Below are 27,110 nucleotides of genomic sequence, written 5' to 3'. Positions count from 1 at the left end.
CTGATGTATTGTATATTACATAAAATTCCCATAAAACCGGGACAAATAAATTCACAAATATTTCATCTTCCATCCTGAACTTTTTATTAATCTATTTAGTTGTATATATATATATATATATAAATCCGTACTAGTATACTCTTTCTTCGGTGTCACTTTCACTAAGCAGTAATACCTTAATGATTAAATAGAGTCTTGAAGACCCAGTCAGTGTGGTGAGTTATTTCAACATCAACGAGTTTAACCCCGATTCATTTCATTGGACACTGACCAGTGCCATAATTTGGAGTTCAAGAAATGTAGCTCTTGTCCACTATAAAAGCTGACCACACCGTTTCAGTTCTTCAGTTTCTACCACGTGAGGATCGACTTCAGAATCTTGCCATCTTAAGTATATTTAGCATATTTACATATTTCTATTTTATATAATTTAAAATGTTTTGTTTTACCAATGTTTTAAAGTAAAATTTTATGTGGAAATATTGATGAAAAATGCTTAGTAACACTTTAATAAAATAATTTATATTTTTTAAACAATAAATTAAAAATACTTTATTGAAGTTAATGAGTATTGTTTAACTTCCGACTTACAGTAAGGGTTAACTTTGTCGGTACAGTCTTATCAACTACAACATTTTGTAAAATATTCCAAGAATACCCTGATGTTTTAACACCGAATGAAAAGACAAAAATTTGTTAAGTTATCCTATGTCTAAACATGAGTTCATCTCGTGTCTTTAGGTTCCTGTTTCAGTAGATATCTCCAGTAACTATGAAGTCTGCCATTATCATCGGTAGGTGGTAAAACTAGTTTCTAAATAGATCGTGTCTGTTTGTTCTGTAACAAACTACAAACTGTATGTTTGCTATTCACAAACTATGCTTAATAACGTTGCTATTTTATTTTACTTGTCTTTACAAAGTTGTTTATCAACAATGTTTATTTTTTCAGCTGTCTTGTGTGTTGCTGTAGCCACTGCTTTACTTCGGGTATGTTAATATCTTCATTTATATTGATTGAACAGCATTCTTTGTACATTATAATGACTATAACCTAGGATTACCTTTTCCAGCACAAATTTAAGAGATTTTAGTATGTAATTGTAATATCTGTATACCTTCCATAGTGGTAACTAGCTTTATTGTGCATCATTTCACATTATCAAATACTGATTTGTCCTTCAACAGGCTAAACGAACAGCTTTCGAACTTCCACCTGGAGTTGAATTTATTGTTGGACAAATCAGAACGAGCTTCTCTTGCGATGGTCTTCCTTCAGGCTATTACGGTGATGTAGATAACGACTGTAAGATATTCCACATCTGTCACACACAGACACTTCCTGATGGGGACCTAAGTGTCAGACATTGGAGCTTCTTCTGCGGTAATCAGACCATTTTCAATCAGATGAGCTTTACGTGTGCTTTCCCAGAAGAAGCCGTACCTTGTCGTTACGCTCCTGATTTCTACTATCTGAATAACAACATTGGAGTTGAGAACGCTCCCTTCCTAACTGATGAAGACATCGCTAGAGCTTACGCAGTCATCAGCAAACAATAAGAGTTACACACTAAGTTATCAGCAATGCTGCACAAAGAAATTATTGTAACGCAGAGAATGTGGTGGGTTGTCGTTAATGTATCTCGTCATTTTATAACTGTTTTGTACACAAGTGTATTTGAATAATAAAATCATTTTACTAACCGATACATCCTTATTCTAGTGACTATCGTTTTTTATGCTTAGCACAATTACTAAAACAATGATCATTTTGATAAAAATCAACTGAAAAAAATGTTCAACACTCATTTCATGTATATTCACATTTTAATATGTAAACAAAAAAGTCATGTTTTGTTCTTATTTTATTTTACCTGGAAAATTAGCACTGTAGTTTAAACTTTTATTTTAGTATTGTAGTCTTTCACCATATGCCATTTTGTGAGACCGGTAATTCGTCCTTGAATATTTTCTACCAGAATACTTTATAATTTGAACTTTACGTTGTTCTAAACATGATACAATCATAGTTTACAGTAATGTGTAAAAAGATACAGGTGATAAATGCTACGAGTTTAAGGGAAACACACGAGCATTTATCATGATTTCATGAGGGACAGAGCAGCAAGAAGATAAGTATAAGTGTTTTCTAGAATGTGAAAGTTTAACACATACTCTATTATTACTCGCTTAAGACTTGGGCAGGGTTTCTTATGTTGTAAAACCATGGAAGACGAAAGAGGGTATTCACGAAATGGATTGGGTGTAATCCGTAGACAAGTAAGAAACAAAACAACCGGTCGATAAGTTCAGAAACATACATTTTAACTCACTGATGTTAAACAACCTGTCTCACTGGGGTCAAAATACTTTAGATTTGTGAAATGATTTATGAGAGAATACAATTTTCATGAATGAATAACACATTTAGTTTGAGAATATATTTCTAGATTTTTCATGCTCAGGTTTAGGCACATCAATAATAAACTATGAAGTTTTGAGCCAATGCACTTGTAACACAAACTTGCCAAAGGAATACACACTGCAGACTATCAACTGATGTTTCAAATATTCAATTAAGATGCATCTTCTATAATCTTGACGTTTTTTATGTCTTATAGATTAAATAATATCAAAGTTAATACAGTTTTAATGTCAAGATGACCATAATGGTATTTAATGCTAAAATACTTGTAACGGGTATTTAATGACGTTATTTGTGAATTTTTTAAGTATAGACGTGGTCATTATAATTTTAAAGCAACTATTGAAAATTTAGTGTTAAGGAATAAAAAGGGCATTAATAGGTTTTAATGCAAATGGTCATTAAAATACAAGTGTTCACACGGTCATTTTGTGAAAGTTGCACATATTGGTATATATTATGTATTTTGTTGAATTAAGAGAATAAATAAACATATTAATCTCATAAACAGTTTATATTAAATATGACGTATATCTTATTTAAAACAAAATAACTTTAAACCTATAGGTTGATCGAAACGCTCATTTGAATTTCGTAGATTATTGTGGGGTACATTCACTGAGTATCTGCTGGAGTGAAATTTTTTTGTTACTTTATAGTAATATAAACTCAAGGTAAAAGTATCGATTGACAATATTTTCTAATTGATTGTATTATAATATTGTAACCTAATATTTTCTACTGAATTTCATTTGCTATTGTTATAATACCCGTATAATGTAACTCATTTCTGTTTACAAACAGCATCTAGAGTATCAAAATTTGATTGCCATGTTCATAAGATGAGTAAATCAAGGTTTTTCTCGTATAATGAAACATTAATTAATTAATACTGAATATGGTTTAACTTATCCATTGTTAACTGATCATTTTTTACTTAAAACTTGATATAGTTTATTAAATTGGCTCTGAAAGTTGTTTAGTTTCTCAAGCTTTAAACGTCACACACCTTATATGAAAGAGAAAGTTCTCCATCAACACATTGCAGTTTAATAACTCTGTACAATCTTTAGTTCTATAACTCTGACACTTTACATGTTTCACTAACACAGTTCACTACATTATTTCCTTTCTAACTCTCTGCACTGTTCACTTTTACAACTCTGTGCATTCTTTATTCACTTTTCTATTTGTGAACACATTGCTTACTTCTATAACTCTCAAAACTCATCACTTTCATAACTCTACATTTCTTAACTACGTACGTGTTACGCTTTTTTCAGTTTATATATACTTGAGTTTTATAACACTGTATATATCGCCCTTTTATCACTCCGTATATATTTCACTTTTATTTGTCAGTACACTTCTCTCATTTTTAACATATTTCAAAGAATATCGTAAAATTCTCGATGCTTATACATTTATATGCATGTAAGTATATTAAAAATCAGTTGAGTTTTTAGTTTTTATGTGAAATGTAACAACTGATGTATTGTATATTACCTGATAAAATATCCATAAAGCCGGGACAAATGAGATCACAAATCTTCCATCCTGAACTTTTTATTATTCTATTTAGTTGTATATATATCCCAACTAGTATACTGTTTCTTCAGTGTAACTTTCACTAAGCAGTAATATCTTAATGATTAAATACAGCCTTGAAGACCCAGTCAGTGTGGTGAAGTTATTTCAAGATCAGTGAGTTTAACCCCGATTCATTTCATTGGACACTGACCAGTGACATACTTTGGAGTTTAAGAAATGTAACTCCTGTCCGCTATAAAAGCTGACCACACCGTTTCAGTTATTCAGTTTCTACCACGGGTGGATCGACATCAGACAGAATCTTGCCATCTTAAGTATATTCAGCATATTTACATATTTCTATTTTATATAATTTAAAATGTTTTAAAGTAAAATTTTATGTGGAAATATTGATGAAAAATGCTTAGTAACACTTTGATAAAAAATAATTTATATTTTTTAAGCAATAAATTAAAAATACTTTATTGAAGTTAATGAGTATTGTTTGACTTCCGACTTACAGTTAGGGTTAACTTTATCGGTACAGTCTTATCAACTACAACCTTTTGTAAAATATTCCAAGAATACCCTGATGTTTTAACAGCAAATGAAAAGACTAAAAATTTGTTAAGTTATCCTATGATTAAATATGAGTTCATCTCGTGTCTTTAGGTTCCTGTTTCAGTAGATATCTCCAGTAACTATGAAGTCTGCAATTATCATCGGTAGGTGGTAACACTAGTTTCTAAATAGATCGTGTCTGTTTGTTCTGTAACACACGGTAAACTGTATGTTTGTCAAACTAATACAAGGCCATTCACTAACTATGTTCGTTGCTATTTTATTTTACTTCTGTTTACAAAGTTGTTTATCAACACTGTTTATTTATTTTTTCAGCTGTCTTGTGTGTTGCTGTAGCCACTGCTTTACTTCGGGTATGCTAATATATTCATTTATATTGATTGAACAGCATTCTTTGTACATTATAATAACTATAACCTAGGATTACCTCTTCCATCACAAAGTTAAAAGATTTTAGTATGTGATTGTAATATCTATATACATTCCATAGTGGTAGCTAGCTTTATTGTGCATCATTTCACATAATCAAATACTGATGTGTCCTTCAACAGGCTAAACGAACAGCTTTCGAACTTCCACCTGGAGTTGAATTTATTGTTGGACAAATCACAACGAGCTTCTCTTGCGATGGACTTCCTTCAGGCTATTACGGTGATGTAGATAACGAGTGTAAGATATTCCACATCTGTCACACACAGACACTTCCTGATGGGGACCTAAGTGTCAGACATTGGAGCTTCTTCTGCGGTAATCAGACCATTTTCAATCAGATGAGCTTTACGTGTGCTTTCCCAGAAGAAGCCGTACCTTGTCGTTACGCTCCTGATTTCTACTATTTGAATAACAACATTGGAGTTGAGAACGCTCCCTTCCTAACTGATGAAGACATCGCTAGAGCTTACGCAGTCATCAGCAAACAATAAGAGTTACACACTAAGTTATCAACAATGCTGCACAAAGAAATTATTTTAACGCAGAGAATGTGGTGGGTTGTCGTTAATGTATCTCGTCATTTTATAACTGTTTTGTACATAAGTGTATTTGAATAATAAAATCATTTTACTAATTGATACATCCTTATTCTAGTGACTTTCGTATTTTACGCTAAACACAGTTACTAAAACGATGCTCACTTTTGATAAAAGTCAAACTGAAAAAAATGTTCACTCATTTCATGTTAATTCATATTTTATTAGATAAACAAAAAGAACGTGATGTTTTGTTCTTATTTTTATTTCACCTGGAAACTTAGCACTGTAGTTGAAACTTTTATTTTAGTATTGTAGTCTTTCACTATATGCTACTTTGTGAGACCAGTAAATCGTCCTTAAATATTTTCTACCAGAACACTTCATAATTTGAACTTTACGTTGTTCTAAACATGATACAATCATAGTTTACAGCAATGTGTAAAAATATACAGGTGGAAAATGCCAGGAGTTTAAGTGGAAACACACGAGCATTTATCATGATTTCATGAGCGACAGAGCAGCAAGAAGATAAGTGTAAGTGTTTTCTAGAATGTGAAAGTTTTACACATACTCTATTATTACTCGCTTAAGACTTGGGCAGGGTATCTCATGTTGTAAAACCATGGAAGACGAAAGAGGGTACTGACGAAATGGATTGGGTGTAATCCGTAGACAAGTAAAAAACAAAACAACCGGTCGATAAGTTCAGAAACATACATTTTAACACACTGATGTAAAACAACCTGTCTCACTAGGGTCAAAATACTGTAGATTTGTGAAATGATTTATGAGAGAATACAATTTTCATGAATGAATAACACATTTAGTTTGAGAATATATTTCTAGATTTTTCATGCTCAGGTTTAGGCACATCAATAATAAACTATGAAGTTTTTAGCCAATGCACTTGTTACACAAACTTGCCAAAGAAATACACACTGCAGACTGTCAACTGATGTTTTAAATATTCAACTAAGATGCATCTTCTATAATCTTGGCGTTTTTATGTCTTATAGATTAAATACTATCAAAGTTAATACAGTTTTAATGTCAAGATGACCATAATGGTATTTAATGCTAAAGTACTTGTAACGGGTATTTAATGACGTTATTTGTGAATTTTTTAAGTATAGACGTGGTCATTATAATTTTAAAGCAACTATTGAAAATTTAGTGTTAAGGTGTTTCATACAGGTTAAAAAAGGGCATTAATAGGTTTTAATGCAAATGGTCATTAAAATACAAGTGTTCACACGGTCATTTTGTGAAAGTTGCACATATTGGTATATATTATGTATTTTGTTGAATTAAGAGAATAAATAAATATATTAATCTTATAAACAGTTTATATTAAATATGACGTATACCTTATTTAAAACAAAATAACTTTAAACCTATAGGTTGATCGAAACGCTCATTTGAATTTCGTAGATTATTGTGGGGTACATTCACTGAGTATCTGCTGGAATGAATTTTTTTTGTTAGTTTATAGTAATATAAACTCCAGGTAAAAGTATCGTTTGACAATATTTTCTACTTGATTGTATTATAATATTGTAACCTAATATTTTCTACTGAATTTCATTTGCTATTGTTATAATACCCGTATAATGTAACTCATTTCTGTTTACAAACAGCATCTAGAGTATCAAAATTTGATTGCCATGTTCATAAGATGAGTAAATCAACGTTATTCTCGTATAATAAAACATTAATTAATTAATACTGAATATGGTTTAACTTATCCATTCTTAACTGATCATTTTTTACTTAAAACTTGATATAGTTTATTAAATTGGCTCTGAAAGTTGTTTAGTTTCTCAAGCTATAAACGTCACACACCTTATATGAAAGAGAAAGTTCTCCATCAACACATTGCAGTTTAATAACTCTGTACAATCTTTAGTTCTATAACTCTGACACTTTACATGTTTCGCTAACACAGTTCACTACATTATTTACTTTCTAACTCTCTGCACTGTTCACTTTTACAACTCTGTGCATTCTTTATTCACTTTTGTATTTGTGAACACATTGCTTACTTCTATAACTCTCAAAACTCATCACTTTCATAACTCTACATTTCTTACCTATGTACGTGTTACGCTTTTTTCAGTTTATATATACTTGAGTTTTATAACACTGTATATATCGCACTTTTATCACTCCGTATATATTTCACTTTTATTTGTCCGTACACTTCTCTCATTTTTAACATATTTCAAAGAATATCGTAAAATTCTCGATGCTTATACATTTATATACATGTAAGTATATTAAAATCAGTTGAGTTTTAGTTTTTATGTGAAATGTAACAACTGATGTATTGTATATTACCTGATAAAATATCCATAAAGCCGGGACAAATGAGATCACAAATCTTCCATCCTGAACTTTTTATTATTCTATTTAGTTGTATATATATATATATATATAAATCTCAACTAGTTTACTCTTTCTTCAGTGTAACTTTCACTAAGCAGTAATATCTTAATGATTAAATACAGCCTTGAAGACCCAGTCAGTGTGGTGAAGTTATTTCAAGATCAGTGAGTTTAACCCCGATTCATTTCATTGGACACTGACCAGTGACATACTTTGGAGTTTAAGAAATGTAACTTTTGTCCGCTATAAAAAGCTGACCACACCGTTTCAGTTATTCAGTTTCTACCACGGGTGGATCGACATCAGACAGAATCTTGCCATCTTAAGTATATTCAGCATATTTACATGTTTCTATTTTATATAATTTAAAATGTTTTGTTTTACCAATGTTTTAAAGTAAAATTTTATGTGGAAATATTGATGAAAAATGCTTAGTAACACTTTAATAAAAATAATTTATATTTTTTAAACAATAAATTAAAAATACTTTATTGAAGTTAATGAGTATTGTTTGACTTCCGACTTACAGTTAGGGTTAACTTTATCGGTACAGTCTTGTCAACTACAACCTTTTGTAAAATATTCCAAGAATACCCTGATGTTTTAACAGCAAATGAAAAGACTAAAAATTTGTTAAGTTATCCTATGATTAAATATGAGTTCATCTCGTGTCTTTAGGTTCCTGTTTCAGTAGATATCTCCAGTAACTATGAAGTCTGCAATTATCATCGGTAGGTGGTAACACTAGTTTCTAAATAGATCGTGTCTGTTTGTTCTGTAACACACGGTAAACTGTATGTTTGTCAAACTAATACAAGGCCATTCACTAACTATGTTCGTTGCTATTTTATTTTACTTCTGTTTACAAAGTTGTTTATCAACAATATTTATTTTTTTCAGCTGTCTTGTGTGTTGCTGTAGCCACTGCTTTACTTCGGGTATGTTAATATATTCATTTATATTGATTGAACAGCATTCTTTGTACATTATAATAACTATAACCTAGGATTACCTCTTCCATCACAAAGTTAAAAGATTTTAGTATGTGATTGTAATATCTATATACGTTCCATAGTGGTAGCTAGCTTTATTGTGCATCATTTCACATAATCAAATACTGATTTGTCCTTCAACAGGCTAAACGAACAGCTTTCGAACTTCCACCTGGAGTTGAATTTATTGTCGGACAAATCACAACGAGCTTCTCTTGCGATGGACTTCCTTCAGGCTATTACGGTGATGTAGATAACGACTGTAAGATATTCCACATCTGTCACACACAGACACTTCCTGATGGGGACCTAAGTGTCAGACATTGGAGCTTCTTCTGCGGTAATCAGACCATTTTCAATCAGATGAGCTTTACGTGTGCTTTCCCAGAAGAAGCCGTACCTTGTCGTTACGCTCCTGATTTCTACTATCTGAATAACAACATTGGAGTTGAGAACGCTCCCTTCCTAACTGATGAAGACATCGCTAGAGCTTACGCAGTCATCAGCAAACAATAAGAGTTACACACTAAGTTATCAGCAATGCTGCACAAAGAAATTATTGTAACGCAGAGAATGTGGTGGGTTGTCGTTAATGTATCTCGTCATTTTATAACTGTTTTGTACATAAATGTATTTGAATAATAAAATCATTTTACTAATTGATACATCCTTATTTTAGTGACTTTCGTTTTTTACGCTAAACACAATTACTAAAACGATGCTCACTTTTGATAAAAATCAAACTGAAAAAAATGTTCACTCATTTCATGTTAATTCATATTTTATTAGATAAACAAAAAGAACGTGACGTTTTGTTCTTATTTTTATTTCACCTGGAAACTTAGCACTATAGTTTAAACTTTTATTTTAGTATTGTAGTCTTTCAGTATATGCTACTTTGTGAGACCAGTAAATCGTCCTTAAATATTTTCTACCAAAACACTTCATAATTTGAACTTTACGTTGTTCTAAACATGATACAATCATAGTTTACAGCAATGTGTAAAAATATACAGGTGGAAAATGCCACGAGTTTAAGTGGAAACACACAAGCATTTATCATGATTTCATGAGCGACAGAGCAGCAAGAAGATAAGTGTGTTTTCTAGAATGTGAAAGTTTTACACATACTCTATTATTACTCGCTTAAGACTTGGGCAGGGTATCTCATGTTGTAAAACCATGGAAGACGAAAGAGGGTACTGACGAAATGGATTGGGTGTTATCCGTAGACAAGTAAAAAACAAAACAAAACCGGTCGATAGGTTCAGAAACATACATTTTAACTCACTGATTTAAATCAACTTGTCTCACTAGGGTCAAAATGCTGTAGATTGGTGAAATGACTTATGAGAGAATACAATTTTCATGAATGAATGACACATTTATGTTGAGAATATAATTCCAGATTTTTCATGCTTAAGTTTAGGCACATCAATAATAAACTCTGAAGTTTTGAGCCAATATACTTGTAACACAAATTTGTCCTAGGAATACACACTGCAGACTCTCACCTGTTGTTTTATATATTCAACTAAGATGCATCTTCTATAATCTTGACGTTTTTATGTCTTATAGATTAAATAATATCAAAGTTAATACAGTTTTAATGTCAAGATGACCATAATGGTATTTTATGCTAAAGTACTTGTAACGGGTATTTAATGACATTATTTGTGAATTTTTTAAGTATAGACGTGGTCATTATAATTTTAAAGCAACTATTGAAAATTTAGTGTGAAGGTGTTTCATACAGGTTAAAAAAGGGCATTAATAGGTTTTAATGCAAATGGTCATTAAAATACAAATGTTCACACGGCATTTTGTGAAAGTTGCACATATTGGTATATATTATGTATTTTGTTGAATTAAGAGAATAAATAAACATATTAATCTCATAAACAGTTTATATTATATATGACATATATCTTAATTAAAACAAAATAACTTTAAAGCTATAGGTTGATCGAAACGCTCATTGAATTTCGTAGATTATTGTGGGGTACATTCACTGAGTATCTGCTGGAATGAAATTTTTTTGTTAGTTTATAGTAATATAAACTCAAGGTAAAAGTATCGTTTGACAATATTTTCTACTTGATTGTATTATAATATTGTAACCTAATATTTTCTACTGAATTTCATTTGCTATTGTTATAATACCCGTATAATGTAACTCATTTCTGTTTACAAACAGCATCTAGAGTATCAAAATTTGATTGCCATGTTCATAAGATGAGTAAATCAACGTTTTTCTCGTATAATGAAACATTAATTAATTAATACTGAATATGGTTTAACTTATCCATTCTTAACTGATCATTTTTTACTTAAAACTTGATATAGTTTATTAAATTGGCTCTGAAAGTTGTTTAGTTTCTCAAGCTTTAAACGTCACACACCTTATATGAAAGGGAAAGTTCTCCATGAACACATTGCAGTTTAATAACTCTGTACAATCTTTAGTTCTATAACTCTGACACTTTACATGTTTCGCTAACACAGTTCACTACATTATTTCCTTTCTAACTCTCTGCACTGTTCACTTTTACAACTCTGTGCATTCTTTATTCACTTTTGTATTTGTGAACACATTGCTTACTTCTATAACTCTCAAAACTCATCACTTTCATAACTCTACATTTCTTACCTATGTACGTGTTACGCTTTTTTTCAGTTTATATATACTTGAGTTTTATAACACTGTATATATCGCACTTTTATCACTCCGTATATATTTCACTTTTATTTGTCAGTACACTTCTCTCATTTTTAACATATTTCAAAGAATATCGTAAAATTCTCGATGCTTATACATTTATATACATGTAAGTATATTAAAAATCAGTTGAGTTTTTAGTTTTTATGTGAAATGTAACAACTGATGTATTGTATATTACCTGATAAAATATCCATAAAGCCGGGACAAATGAGATCACAAATATTTCATCTTCCATCCTGAACTTTTTTATTATTCTATTTAGTTGTATATATATCCCAACTAGTATACTGTTTCTTCAGTGTAACTTTCACTAAGCAGTAATATCTTAATGATTAAATACAGCCTTGAAGACCCAGTCAGTGTGGTGAAGTTATTTCAAGATCAGTGAGTTTAACCCCGATTCATTTCATTGGACACTGACCAGTGACATACTTTGGAGTTTAAGAAATGTAACTCCTGTCCGCTATAAAAGCTGACCACACCGTTTCAGTTATTCAGTTTCTACCACGGGTGGATCGACATCAGACAGAATCTTGCCATCTTAAGTATATTCAGCATATTTACATATTTCTATTTTATATAATTTAAAATGTTTTGTTTTATCAATGTTTTAAAGTAAAATTTTATGTGGAAATATTGATGAAAAATGCTTAGTAACACTTTAATAAAAATAATTTATATTTTTTAAACAATAAATTAAAAATACTTTATTGAAGTTAATGAGTATTGTTTGACTTCCGACTTACAGTTAGGGTTAACTTTATCGGTACAGTCTTGTCAACTACAACCTTTTGTAAAATATTCCAAGAATACCCTGATGTTTTAACAGCAAATGAAAAGACTAAAAATTTGTTAAGTTATCCTATGTCTAAATATGAGTTCATCTCGTGTCTTTAGGTTCCTGTTTCAGTAGATATCTCCAGTAACTATGAAGTCTGCAATTATCATCGGTAGGTGGTAACACTAGTTTCTAAATAGATCGTGTCTGTTTGTTCTGTAACACACGGTAAACTGTATGTTTGTCAAACTAATACAAGGCCATTCACTAACTATGTTCGTTGCTATTTTATTTTACTTCTGTTTACAAAGTTGTTTATCAACAATATTTATTTTTTCAGCTGTCTTGTGTGTTGCTGTAGCCACTGCTTTACTTCGGGTATGTTAATATATTCATTTATATTGATTGAACAGCATTCTTTGTACATTATAATAACTATAACCTAGGATTACCTCTTCCATCACAAAGTTAAAAGATTTTAGTATGTGATTGTAATATCTATATACGTTCCATAGTGGTAGCTAGCTTTATTGTGCATCATTTCACATAATCAAATACTGATTTGTCCTTCAACAGGCTAAACGAACAGCTTTCGAACTTCCACCTGGAGTTGAATTTATTGTCGGACAAATCACAACGAGCTTCCTTTGCGATGGACTTCCTTCAGGCTATTACGCAGATGTAGATAACGACTGTAAGATATTCCACATTTGTCACACACAGACACTTCCTGATGGGGACCTAAGTGTCAGACATTGGAGCTTCTTCTGCGGTAATCAGACCATTTTCAATCAGATGAGCTTTACGTGTGCTTTCCCAGAAGAAGCCGTACCTTGTCGTTACGCTACTGATTTCTACTATCTGAATAACAACATTGGAGTTGAGAAAAGCTCCCTTCCTAACTGATGAAGACATCGCTAGAGCTTACGCAGTCATCAGCAAACAATAAGAGTTACACATTAAGTCGTCAGCAATGCTGTACAAGAAAGTATTGTAACGCAGAGTATGTCGTGGGATGTCGTTAATGTATTTCGTCATTTTATAACTGTTTTGTACATAAATATTTTTGAATAATAAAATCATTTCACTAACCGATATATCTTTATTCTAGTGACTTTTTAGTGTTTTATAGAGTTCTAAAAGAAACAATATTTTTTATCTTTTTCTACCTTCCCAAAATTGCTGTCAAATCGCTAGATGCATTCGTTTACTGTTAATCGAATTTGAGTATTTAGCAGAGGTTACTTTTCTCTTTGTTTAAGGCTCGGCATGGCCAAGTGTGTTAAGGCGCTCGACTCGTAATCTGACGGTTGCGGGTTCGAATCTCTATTACACCAAACATGCTCGCCCTTTTAGCCGTGCGGGAGTTATATGTTGCGGTCAATCCCATTATTCGTTGGTAAAATAGTAACCGAAAGAGTTGGCGGTTGGTGGTGATGACTAGCTGCCTTCCATCTAGTATTACACTGCTGAAATAGGGACGGCTAGCGCAGATGGCCCTCTGTGTAGCTTTGCGTGAAATTCGAAAACAAGCAAACAAAATGTGCAGTGTAATTTCTAAATTGTAATCATTTTAGGGAACATAAAAAACATATTGGAACCATTCCAAGTCTAATATTAAGTACAAAACCTTTCTCCATTAGTATTTATATCACTCATAAAAGCTGTTAAATATGATAAATTAGAGCATTTCGATGAGCCTATAGGTTTGGATACATCTTATTCTGATTAAAACATGCGATATATTGAATATAAACTGTTTATTTATTCCCTTACTTTAATAATTACACCGCTGATGCAGCGGTAGGTCTACATATTTACAACGTTGGAATCACGAATTCTATTCCTTTCGGTGGATTCAGCCAAAGCTTGATGTGGCTTTGCTTAAGAACACACACTCTTAATTCAACAACGTACATAATATATACCAAAATGTGCATTTTTCACAATATGATCTTGTTAACACATTTTAATGACCATTTGCATTCAAACCCATTAATGCCCTTTTAAAAAAAAACTGTATTAAACACAAGAACATTAAATTTTCAAAAGATGCTTTAGAATTATAATGAGCACATCTATACTTAACAAGTTAATAAATAATGTCATAATAAATCCGTAATAACTACGTCAGCATTATGATCACCCTGACATTAAACCTGTATTAACTATGACAGTATTTAAACTATAAATGACACAAAAATGTCAAATATTATAGAAAGTACATTTCAACTGAATATTTAAAATATTTCTGGATAGTCTGCAGTGTCTATTCAGTTGGCAAGTTTATGTTATAAGTACACTTGCTCTAAGCTTCAAAATTTATTAATGATCTGTTTAAACTTTATCATGAAGGATCTCGAATTATATTATCAAAATAAATGTGTGAATTATTCATAAGCACTGTAGTCTCTCATAAGTCGTTTCACCAGTCTATAACATGTTGACACGAGTGAGACAAGTTGTTTTACATTAATTAGTTAAAATAAACGAGCACTATATAACGTGTGTTATTGAACTTATCGTCCAGTTTTCTTCTGTTTTTTTTTTTTAGTCTTCATTAATTGAAATATTCATTGTCTGCCAATATCTTCCAAACCCTTTCGTCAACACATGCTTTGCCTTGCATCGTTTTACATAGAGATGCACTCTGTCCTGGTTTACGGTGAGTTCTAATAGAGTATGTGTAAAAAGTTTACTTCCTGAGAACCACTTACACACATCTTCCTGCCCTGTCACTCACAAAATCGTGAAAAATGCTCGTGTTTTTTCCCTTCAGCTCGCGACATTTTCCACTTGTGTCTATTTACACGTTGCTGTAAACTAGGATTGTATCATGTTTAGAGCAACGTAAAGTTCAAATTATAAACTGTTTTGGTAAAAAAATATTAAAGGATCGAATTATTGGACACGCAAAATATCATATAGTGAAAGACTACAGTACTAAAATAAAAGTTTAAACTATAGTGCTAAGTTTTCAGGGAAAGAAAAATAAGAACAAAACAGATTTAAAGTTATTTTGTTTTACATAGGGCGTAGGTCATATTTAATATAAACTGTTTATAAGATTAATACCTGGCATTGCCAGGTGGGTTAAGGTGTTCGACTCGTAATCCGAGGGTCGGGGGTTCGAATCCCCGTCGTAAAAAACATGTTCACCCTTTTGGCTGTGGGGGCGTTACAATGTGACGGTCATTCCCACTATTTGTAGGTAAAAGAGTAGCCAAAGAGATGGCGGCGGGTGGTGATGTGTAGGTTCATTCCCTCTAGTATTACACTGCTAAATTAGGTACGGCTAGCACAGGTAACCCTCCTGTAGCTTTGCGCGATATTCAAACAAAACAAACAGGTTAATATGTTCCCTTCTGAAAGTAACAAAGGTATAAAGATTTATGGAGTTGCCCACCTTTCTTCTTCCGGAGTCACTTTTCTACTGACGATAACTATCATATAATAAAAGGTGAAATATTTGTGACCCTGGTTGTATCGGCCATAGAGCTATTTAATCAGATAATATACAATACATCAATTCTTACATATCACGTAACAAATAGAAGTTCAAGTGGTTTGAAACTTAAATATACATATACATTTTGTTTACGATTTTATTTATAATATGTTATAAAGGGGGGAGTGTACTGACCAATAAAAATGAATATATACAGAGTGAAAAATGAATTATATTCAATGTTATAAAAGTAGATGGTATACAGACAGACTAAAGTGAAATATAAACTGAATTATGAAATTCAGGTATATATAAACTGAAAAAAATCGTAACCTGAACATAGCAAGGCAATGTAAACAGTTGTGAAAGTGACGAATTTTGAGAGTCGTAGAAGTGAGAAGTATGTTCCCAAATACATAAGTGAAGAGTATATACAATTATAAACGCACAGAGTTGTGAATGTGAAACGCGCAGAGAGTCAGAAAGGAAATAATGTAGAGAACTGTGTAAGTGAAACATGTAAAGTGTCAGAGTTATAGAACTAAAGATTGTACAGAGTTATTAAACTGCAATGTGTTCATGGAGAACTTTCTCTTACATATAAGGTGTGTGTGGTTGAAAGCTTGAGAAACTAAACAACTTTCAGAACCAATTTAATAAACTATATCAAGTTTTAAGTAAATAATGATCAGTTAAGAATGGATAATTAAAACCATATTCAGTATGAATTAATTAATGTTTCATTTTGTCAAATAAAATTATTTATACGAGAAAAATGTTCGTTTACTCAAATTGTGACAATCTAGATGCTGTATATAAACAGAAATGAGTTACATTATACGGATATTAAAACAATAGCAAATGAAATTCAGTAGAAAATATTAGTTTATATATTTATTTATTCGCTTAATTTAACAAAGTACATAATATAAACCAATATGTGCATCTTTCACAGAATGACCATGTGAACACTTGTATTTTTATGACCATTTGCATTAAAACTCTTTAATGCGCTTTTTAATCCTGTATTAAACACATTAACAATAAATTTTCAATAATTAATAATGACCACGTCTATAATTAAAAATTTAACACATTATGTGATTATAAACCCGTAACAAGTACTTCAGCATTAAAATCATTATAGTAATCATAACATAAAAACTGTATTAACTTTGATATTATTTAATGTATAAGACTCAGATGTGTCATGATTATAGAAAATACATCTTACTTGGATATTTAAAACATCACTGGATAGTGTCCAGTGTGTATTCCATTGGCAAGTTTGTGTTAAAAATACATTGGTTCTGTTTAAAACATCAGTGGATAATGTGCAGTGTGTATTCCTTGGGAAACTTTATGTTACAAGTACATTGGCTCTAATCTTCTTAGTTTATAAATGTGTTATTCATTCATGAAAATTGTATTCCCTCATACGTCATTTCACCAATCTACAACATTTTGACCCTAGTGAGACAAGTTGTTTTACATCAATGAGTTAAAATGTATGTTTCTGAACTTATTCTGAACAATATTTGCTATTGTTTTAATACCCGTATAATGTAACTCATTTCTGTTTATAAACAGCATCTAGATTATCACAATTTGAGTTAACGAACATTTTTTTCGTATAAATAATTTTATTTGACAAAATGAAACATTAATTAATTCATACTGAATATGGTTTTAATTATCCATTCTTAACTGATCCTTATTTATTTAAAACTTGATATGGTTTATTAAATTGGCTCTGAAAGTTGTTTCGTTTCTCAAGCTTTAAACGTCACACACCTTATATGAAAGAGAAAGTTCTCCATGAACACATTGCAGTTTAATAACTCTGTACAATCTTTAGTTCTATAACTCTGACACTTTACATGTTTCACTAACACAGTTCTCCACATTATTTCCTTTCTGACTCTCTGCGCGTTTCACATTCACAACTCTGTGCGTTTATAATTGTATATACTCTTCACTTATGTATTTGGGAACACACTGCTCACTTCTACGACTCTCAAAATTCGTCACTTTCACAACTGTTTACATTTCCTTGCTATGTTCATGTTACGATTTTTTCAGTTTATATATACCTGAATTTCATAATTCAGTTTATATTTCACTTTAGTCTGTCTGTATACCATCTACTTTTATAACATTGAATATAATTCATTTTTTCACTCTGTATATATTCATTTTTATTGGTCAGTACACTCCCCCCTTTATAACATATTATAAATAACATCGTAAACAAAATGTATATGTATATTTAAGTTTCAAACCACTTGAACTTCTATTTGTTACGTGATATGTAAGAATTGATGTATTGTATATTATCTGATTAAATAGCTCTATGGCCGATACAACTAGGGTCACAAATATTTCACCTTTTATTATATGATAGTTATCGTCAGTAGAAAAGTATAGTGACTCCGGAAGAAGAAAGGTGGGCAACTCCATAAATCTTTATACCTTTGTTACTTTCAGAAGGGAACATATTAACCTGTTTGTTTTGTTTGAATATCGCGCAAAGCTACAAGAGGGTTATCTGCGCTAGCCGTACCTAATTTAGCAGTGTAATACTAGAGAGAATGCACCCGCAGCCATCTCTTTGGCTACTTTTTTACCAACGAATAGTGGGAATAACCGTCACATTGTAACGACCCCACAGCCGAAAGGGTGAACACGTTTGGTACTACGGGGATTCGAACCCGCGAACCTAGGATTACGAGTCAAACACCTTAATCCACCTGGCAATGCCAGGTATTAACCTTATAAACAGTTTATATTAAATATGACGTACGACCTATGTAAAACAAAATAACTTTAAATCTGTTTTGTTCTTATTTTTATTTTACCTGGAAACTTAGCACTATAGTTTAAACCTTTATTTTAGTATTGTAGTCTTTCACTATGTGATATTTTGCGAGTCCAATAATTCGATTCTTTAATATTTTTTTACCAAAACAGTTTATAATTTGGACCTTATGTTGTTCTAAACATGATACAATCATAGTTTACAGCAACGTGTAAATAGACACAAGTGGAAAATGTCGCGAGCTGAAGGGGAAAACACACGAGCATTTTTCACGATTTTGTGAGTGACAGGGCAGGAAGATGTGTGTAAGTGATTCTCAGGATGTAAACTTTTTACACATACTCTATTAGAACTCACTGTAAACCAGGACAGAATGCATCTCTCTGTAAAACGATGCAAGGCAAAGCATGTGTTGACGAAATGGGTTGGAAGATATTGGCAGACAATCAATATTTCAATTAATGAAGACTAAAAAAACAGAATAAAACTGGACGATAAGTTCAATAACACACGTTATATAGTGCTCGTTTATTTTAACTAATTAATGTAAAACAACTTGTCTCACTCGTGTCAACATGTTATAGACTGGTGAAACGACTTATGAGAGACTACAGTGCTTATGAATAATTCACACATTTATTTTGATAATATAATTCGAGATCCTTCATGATAAAGTTTAAACAGATCATTAATAAACTTTGAAGCTTAGAGCAAGTGTACTTATAACATAAACTTGCCAACTGAATAGACACTGCAGACTATCCAGAAATATTTTAAATATTCAGTTGAAATGTACTTTCTATAATATTTTACATTTTTGTGTCATTTATAGTTTAAATACTGTCATAGTTAATACAGGTTTAATGTCAGGGTGATCATAATGCTGACGTAGTTATTACGGATTTATTATGACACTATTTATTAACTTGTTAAGTATAGATGTGCTCATTATAATTCTAAAGCATCTTTTGAAAATTTAATGTTCTTGTGTTTAATACAGTTTTTTTTCTAAAAAAGGGCATTAATGGGTTTGAATGCAAATGGTCATTAAAATGTGTTACCCAGATCATATTGTGAAAAATGCACATTTTGGTATATATTATGTACGTTGTTGAATTAAGAGTGTGTGTTCTTAAGCAAAGCCACATCAAGCTTTGGCTGAATCCACCGAAAGGAATCGAATTCCTGATTCCAACGTTGTAAATATGTAGACCTACCGTTTCACCAGCGGTGTAATTGTTAAAGTAAGGGAATAAATAAACAGTTTATATTAAATATATCGCATGTTTTAATCAGAATAAGATATATCCAAACCTATAGGCTCATCGGAATGCTCTAATTTATCATATTTAACAGCTTTTTTTGAGTGATATAAATATTAATGGAGAAAGGTTTTGTACTTAATATTAGACTTGGAATGGTTCCAATATGTTTTTGTGTTCCACTAAAATGATTATAATTTAGAAATTACACTGCACATTTTGTTTGTTTGTTTTCGAATTTCACGCAAAGCTACACAAAGGGCCATCTGCGCTAGCCGTCCCTATTTTAGCAGTGTAATACTAGATGGAAGGCAGCTAGTCATCACCACCAACCGCCAACTCTTTCGGCTACTCTTTTACCAACGAATAATGGGATTGACCGTAACATTATAACTCCTCCACGGCTAAAAGGGCACGCATGTTTGGTGTAACAGAGATTCGAACCCGCGACCCTCAGATTTCGAGTCGAACGACTTAACCCACTTGGCCATGCCGGGCCCCACTGCACAGTTTAATTGAGAGTGTGTTTCAGTTATTTCAAGCTATATGTGATGTTGAAAAGGTCGTGGTTTGCATCCTGTTGGCGCCAAAACTTTTCCCACACCGTGAGGTCGTATATATATAGTGTAGAAGTGACGGTCGTATCCCACTAATTGATCATAAAAGAGTAGGTCTAAGCTTAGGCGGTGGGTGCTTTTCATAAACAGCCTTCACTCTGATATATTTGTTACAACGTTCCGAATTGTAACTCTTTACATACGAAACATCAGCAACAGACAAACATATCTGGATAAAAGTATCTGTTTCTGACTGGTTTTGAAACAAGGAAGAAGTTTAAACAAAGAGATTTGTTTGTTTGTTTTGAATTTTGCACAAAGCTACTCAAGGGCTATCTGTGCTAGCCGTCCCTAATTTAAGAGTATAAAACTAGAGGGAAGGCAGCTAATCATCACCCTCCACCGCCAACTCTTGAGCTACTCTTTTACTAACGAATAGTGGGATTGATCGCACACTATAATGTCCTTACGGCTGAAAGGGCGAACGTGTCTGGTAAAACGGGGATTCGAACCCGCAACCGTCAGATTACGAGTCGAGCGCCTTAACCCACCTGGCCATGCCGAGCCTTAAACAAAGAGAAAAGTAACCTCTGCTAAATACTCAAATTCGATTAACAGTAAACGAATGCATCTAGCGATTTAACAGCAATTTTGGGGAGGTAGAAAAAGATAAAAAATATTGTTTCTTTTAGAACTCTATAAAACTGTCATTATTGTCTCAGAGAGAGAGCTACGACAATGTTTGCTATTGCGAAAGTGAAATCCGAAAACACGTAACCTAAACATGTCACCTGACTCACGAATGGAAAATATCTCTGTGTAATTTTATTTCGCTATTCTGCTATTAAGCAGTCTTTCCCACGATAAGTCCAATGCACGTGACATCAAAGAATGAACCAGACCAACATGTAATTAGATATAACCTATTGTTTAAACTACACATGCAGTTGTAAACATATGAAAATCAAACTTTCATCTCACTAAACTGAAACGAGTAGGAACTACTCAGTATACTTTACATATCGCAAGCTGTTTATAATGTCCGGGAGCCGAGATCCAGTTACAGATAGAAAGACATCATAAGCCTGCAAATAAGTAATTTGATGATATAATGAAAAATGAACTTTAATGTTCGTGATTTATTAAAACAAAGTCTACTGTATTCCTTTTGTTCACTTTCTTAAGCAACTCTGAGAAGTCGTGATTACTGATTTTTATATTTAACTTAATTTAAGCATTAAACGAAGATTATAAAGTGACCATTTTTTTGGTCCATTGTCACGCTTTCAGTGTAAACTTTTCAGAACGTAGCTTGTGACTAATATGAAAATTCCTGTATGTGTTGCATGGAATTGTAACAACACACCAAGAGTTGGACCATTATCGTTTAACTTAATGTTATTTTTATCCCTTAGTTAATAATTAATATAAACCGATCACATTGTTGGATAGAATAACTTAAGCCTAACGTCTGGAACGTTATTCAGTCAAACATTGACTTTTGAGCACTTTTAAGTTGAAGTTTTTTGACATTAAGTTATTGTCGATTCAACTCATTCCACGTATTTTCAAACTCTCCCATTTATCCATTGAGACAACGCAAACTGTGAACCATGAATCTTTAGACAGGTACAAAACAATGAAAGCTGAACATTTAGAAAAACAACGATTTTACAGAACAAGTTCAAAACGTTCTTTTGAGATGCAATACTTTATCCGTTGTATTTTGAATTTTGAACTCCTACAAAAGTTACATTTTAATTATTTTAGTTTGTTTTGTTATTAACCACAAAGCTTCACAAAAGTCTTTTCATGTCAGGCACACCACGAATACTGAAATTCAGTTTTTGCGTTGTAAGCCTTCAGGCGCACCGCTGAGTCACTGATCGGTTTACGAGTATGAATTATATATATTTTGTTTTAATGATTTAAACTGTTTTTAGTGAATTGAAAATAGGTTGAGTTTATATATTTGAGAAACATCTCTTAATGTTCAGCTGCTTAGATTTTTAACTTGTTATAATACAAAGTGTTGAAATCTCTCTCTGTGGGTAGTTTAGTATAAGTAAACTTGCTCGCAAATAAAAACAAAAAGATGTTACACATAGGCCTACAGTATGTTCTAGAAACTAGTCAATAAAATATTGATAGTATACTTGCAAATATCTACGCATAATAAGTTATTCTGTATTTGACTGAGAATGTAATATTTCTATGGAATCAGTAAGAATATACTTACGAATTTACGAAGCAGTTATGATACCATTTAATATTTTAAAGAATATTCATTTCTGTATGTAAGCCTAAACAATTGTGTTCTATGCTATACCTCTCAAGAATCTCTCTAGGGGAAAACGTCAGACTGTAAAAAATATCTATATTTTTTAATAAGATATGAATACTGCAATTACTAACCAATTATTATATATTTATGAATATTTCATTGTTACTTTTAATTATGTCTGTTTAACGTTCTTTTTTAATCAACTTTTATAACCCATTTTTACTTCACTTCATCAAGATTGAACTTAGTCTCTCTTGACTTTTAATCTTTTTATAAAACAATACATCTCTCTAATTTCGATGACGTCAATAAAAATTCACTTTATCTTACACTGTGCTATGTTTAGTCGTAGCTAGTTTGTCTTTGAAGAAGAAAGTCCATCTTTCGAAAGCACTCAGGTTATAAGGCCATATTCTTGTTATTTGGACTTCCTAACTGAAGCTGTTAGCTCATCTCGGAAGTTTCGACAAAGAATTTTGCCAAGAATTAATTAAGCCTTTAAGAATACAATAGGTGGTAATTTGAATAAAGCCATATTGGTTTGTACTTTGACATGATGTTGATGTTGTGGGAAGAGGCCGAATAGCTGAACATCAAGGAAAGTTTCTATTTGAGAAAATTCACTATTGTGCACTCTTAAAATGTTTGTAGTTTGATTAACATATATGTTCATGCTTTATTTCAAGCTATATAAATTATTTTCACTCTATGTTCATTTATGCTACCGATCTATACAAATAAACTACATATTTTATGTGACTATTATTTCTAATAAAGTATAATTTCTGTTTACAATATATACTTTAATTTTTAATTGCAACTCTAGAGTAAAAATAAATTTTGATAACGAATAGTTATTTTTCTTTCTACTTAGAAGAAAGATAATTACTTCATTAATGAGATGACTATTAAAATGAGTGGAATTAATTGAAATAAGTACCAAAATACTTTTCTAATTACAAAATAACCATCATGTATCCAACGAACATTAAAGAAATGTTCAATAATTTACTTCAGTTTTAAAATATTAAACTCATTAAATAGTGTTCTATATTCTTCTATATAAATACTTCACAGTTTAAACGCCACATATTATATACAACCGATTGATGGCTCTTAAGAGAAATAGAAAGGATATGTAGAAAGCTGTTAATCGCGGTTTAACCAATTAAAGAATCCTTTTCAGTGAAGACACGTGTAAATTTTCATTTCTATTCTGATAAAACTTCATAGCATCTGCTCATTCACACAATTAATGAAAACTATAAACAAAAATATTGAATAAACATATTAATTTTATGAATGGGCTATGAACGAGGAGGATAATTCCATTAAAACCAAAAATCTACCATGTTAAAGCTGCATAAGATACCCTTGAAATTATTTCCAAAACCATTAGAAATAAACATTAAACAAATTAATATGATATAGAAAACTAAATATTAGTGAGAAAATATCTCGAATTTATATTTAACCTTTAAAATTATGCAGATGATCCCTTTTAATTATTTTCCCAGTTCTTTTTGTTTTATTTTTACTATAAATTTTTATTTCTTGTTTCCACTTCCAATTTCTGTTGTTTCACGACAAAATTAGCATTCACTATTAAACGCTGTTTTGTTATGAAAAAGGTTTTTAATTATACTCTCAAGTGTCACTTATTTATCATTAAAGGTTTATATTTTCACTATCAGTTGCTATTTATGGAAATAAAGGTTTTGCCATTCTTATCAATATTTATTCCTCATGAGAAACGTATTTTATTTGCCAGCAGAACTGCTGTTTATTTATATTAAAAAAAAATCTATTTTCAATGCCAGCCACTATTTATGAAAAATAGTGTTTTTGTTATCACAACCAATGGCAGTTTCTTTATAGGAAAAGTATTCTATTTTTAATTGTCAGTTGCTATTTGTTTTTATGAAAAACGTTTGTTTTCAATAGAAAGCGACTGTGGTTGATCATTCGGTTTTGGAAAAGGCGGAAAGACAGTCTCAGAACTCTTCCACAAAACAAAAATAAACAAAATAATATTTCTCTTGTGAAGAACATCGTATATTTGCGTGAATTGTTTGTTGAGTTCGTAAAATGAGAATTTCAGTGCTTTAATTTTCGATGCATAACCTACTGGACAAAATATCTAGATATTGATATGTCTTTTTCATTATCTATAAATAATGCACCTCTATTCCATTAAAAATGATAACATTTCTTAAATTGACTATCAAAATTGTTTCATTTGTTTGTAAAGCTTCAAACGTTATACATCCTCTAAAATTTGAATGAAGTTCAACATCTACAATTCCTCTGTTACCTGTTTACTGTGCAGTTTTACAACGTCGTTTGTTACTCGTTTTTGTGCATTTGTGTGACCTCTTTATTTTCATAATTTTTTTCCTTACACCTCTCCAATTAATAACTATGTACGTTCTTCTTTCTTATGTACACATCTCAATTAATAACTATGTACATTCTTCTTTCTTACGTACACTTCTCAATTAATAACTATGTACATTCTTCTTTCTTATGTACACTTCTCAATTAATAACTATGTACATTCTTCTTTCTAATGTACACTTCTCAATTAATAACTATGTACATTCTTCTTTCTTATGTACACTTCTCAATTAATAACTATGTACATTCTTCTTTCTAATGAAGACTTCTCAATTAATAACTGCATACATTCTTCTTTCTTATGTACACTTCTCAATTAATAACTATGTACATTCTTCTTTCTTATGTTCACTTCTCAATTAATAACTATGTACATTCTTCTTTCTTATGTACACTTCTCAATTAATAACTATGTACATTCTTCTTTCTTACGTACACTTCTCAATTAATAACTATGTACATTCTTCTTTCTTATGTACACTTCTCAATTAATAACTATGTACATTCTTCTTTCTAATGTACACTTCTCAATTAATAACTATGTACATTCTTCTTTCTAATGAAGACTTCTCAATTAATAACTGCATACATTCTTCTTTCTTATGTACACTTCTCAATTAATAACTGCATACATTCTTCTTTCTTATGTACACTTCTCAATTAATAACAATGTACATTCTTCTTTCTTATGTACACTTCTCAATTAATAACTATGTACATTCTTCTTTCTTATGTACACTTCTCAATTAATAACTATGTACATTCTTCTTTCTAATGTACACTTCTCAATTAATAACTATGTACATTCTTCTTTCTTATGTACACTTCTCAATTAATAACTATGTACATTCTTCTTTCTAATGAAGACTTCTCAATTAATAACTGCATACATTCTTCTTTCTTATGTACACTTCTCAATTAATAACAATGTACATTCTTCTTTCTTATGTACACTTCTCAATTAATAACTATGTATATTCTTCTTTCTTATGTTCACTTCTCAATTAATAACTATGTACATTCTTCTTTCTTATGTACACTTCTCAATTAATAACTATGTACATTCTTCTTTCTTACGTACACTTCTCAATTAATAACTATGTACATTCTTCTTTCTTATGTACACTTCTCAATTAATAACTATGTACATTCTTCTTTCTAATGTACACTTCTCAATTAATAACTATGTACATTCTTCTTTCTTATGTACACTTCTCAATTAATAACTGCATACATTCTTCTTTCTTATGTACACTTCTCAATTAATAACTATGTACATTATTCTTTCTTATGTACACTTCTCAATTAATAATCATGTACATTCCTCTTTCTTATGTACACTTCTCAATTAATAATCATGTACATTCCTCTTTCTAATGAACACTTCTAATCCTAGGGTCGCGGGTTTGAATCCCGTCGCACCAAAGATGCTCGCCCTTTCAGCCGTGGGGGTGTTATAATGTAACGTTCAATACCACTATTTGTTAGTAAAAGAGTAGCCCAAGAGTTGGCAGTACATTGGTAAATTAGAGACGGCTAGCGCAGATAGCCCTTGAGTAGCTTTGCACTTAATTCAAAACAAACAACCCAAAGAAACATGTAAAAATTTCAGATTTCACTTTAAATCTGTAAAAACTACCAACGTTTTAAAAATATTGTAATTAATGTTGAAAATTATAATTATTTAGGATTATTTATATGTTATCATGCTTTAAATATTAAATGTTTTCTGCAGAACTAAAACACACATTATTCGTACAGTGTTAATACGTATTTTCCTAAAGGTAGTGTGCAGTAATATACGTAACATTTTCTACTTGTGCCTAAACGTAGTTTCTATTATTCTAATTAACAGTTGTATATTACTAATTGCATATCTTTTTGGTACGGTGTATATTTCACTAATATGACCCAATTTATTCATTGAAGACAGTCTTAACAAACCATCCAATGAGAAGA

At 31.2% G+C, this 27,110-nt stretch overlaps 4 protein-coding genes across 4 annotated transcripts; all 4 read left to right on the top strand.

Annotated features, from left to right (window-relative positions):
- The first annotated feature begins 277 nt into the window (after nt 1–277).
- Nucleotides 278–1,709, top strand: LOC143256378 (uncharacterized). The gene is made up of 4 exons (XM_076513595.1): nt 278–391; nt 742–794; nt 953–990; nt 1,189–1,709. The coding sequence occupies exons 2-4, from the start codon at nt 773–775 to the stop codon at nt 1,558–1,560; spliced, it is 432 nt and encodes a 143-aa protein (XP_076369710.1). The 5' UTR covers nt 278–391; nt 742–772; the 3' UTR covers nt 1,561–1,709.
- Nucleotides 1,710–4,260: 2,551 nt separating this feature from the next.
- LOC143256343 (uncharacterized) lies at nt 4,261–5,461 on the top strand. The gene is made up of 4 exons (XM_076513484.1): nt 4,261–4,290; nt 4,628–4,680; nt 4,853–4,890; nt 5,089–5,461. Exons 2-4 carry the CDS (start codon nt 4,659–4,661, stop codon nt 5,458–5,460), a joined length of 432 nt encoding a protein of 143 aa, XP_076369599.1. The 5' UTR covers nt 4,261–4,290; nt 4,628–4,658; the 3' UTR covers nt 5,461.
- A 2,728-nt stretch (nt 5,462–8,189) lies between these two features.
- Nucleotides 8,190–9,481, top strand: LOC143256287 (uncharacterized). Its single transcript, XM_076513374.1, has 4 exons — nt 8,190–8,219; nt 8,572–8,624; nt 8,794–8,831; nt 9,030–9,481. Exons 2-4 carry the CDS (start codon nt 8,603–8,605, stop codon nt 9,399–9,401), a joined length of 432 nt encoding a protein of 143 aa, XP_076369489.1. The 5' UTR covers nt 8,190–8,219; nt 8,572–8,602; the 3' UTR covers nt 9,402–9,481.
- Nucleotides 9,482–12,122: 2,641 nt separating this feature from the next.
- LOC143233351 (U-scoloptoxin(01)-Cw1a-like) lies at nt 12,123–13,291 on the top strand. The gene is made up of 4 exons (XM_076469522.1): nt 12,123–12,152; nt 12,505–12,557; nt 12,726–12,763; nt 12,962–13,291. Exons 2-4 carry the CDS (start codon nt 12,536–12,538, stop codon nt 13,289–13,291), a joined length of 390 nt encoding a protein of 129 aa, XP_076325637.1. The 5' UTR covers nt 12,123–12,152; nt 12,505–12,535.
- The last annotated feature ends 13,819 nt before the right edge of the window (nt 13,292–27,110 follow it).

Source organism: Tachypleus tridentatus, chromosome 1 (genome assembly GCF_004210375.1).
Source record: "Tachypleus tridentatus isolate NWPU-2018 chromosome 1, ASM421037v1, whole genome shotgun sequence".
NCBI classification, from domain to species: domain Eukaryota; kingdom Metazoa; phylum Arthropoda; class Merostomata; order Xiphosura; family Limulidae; genus Tachypleus; species Tachypleus tridentatus.
This window is presented reverse-complemented; position numbering and strand designations above follow the sequence as displayed.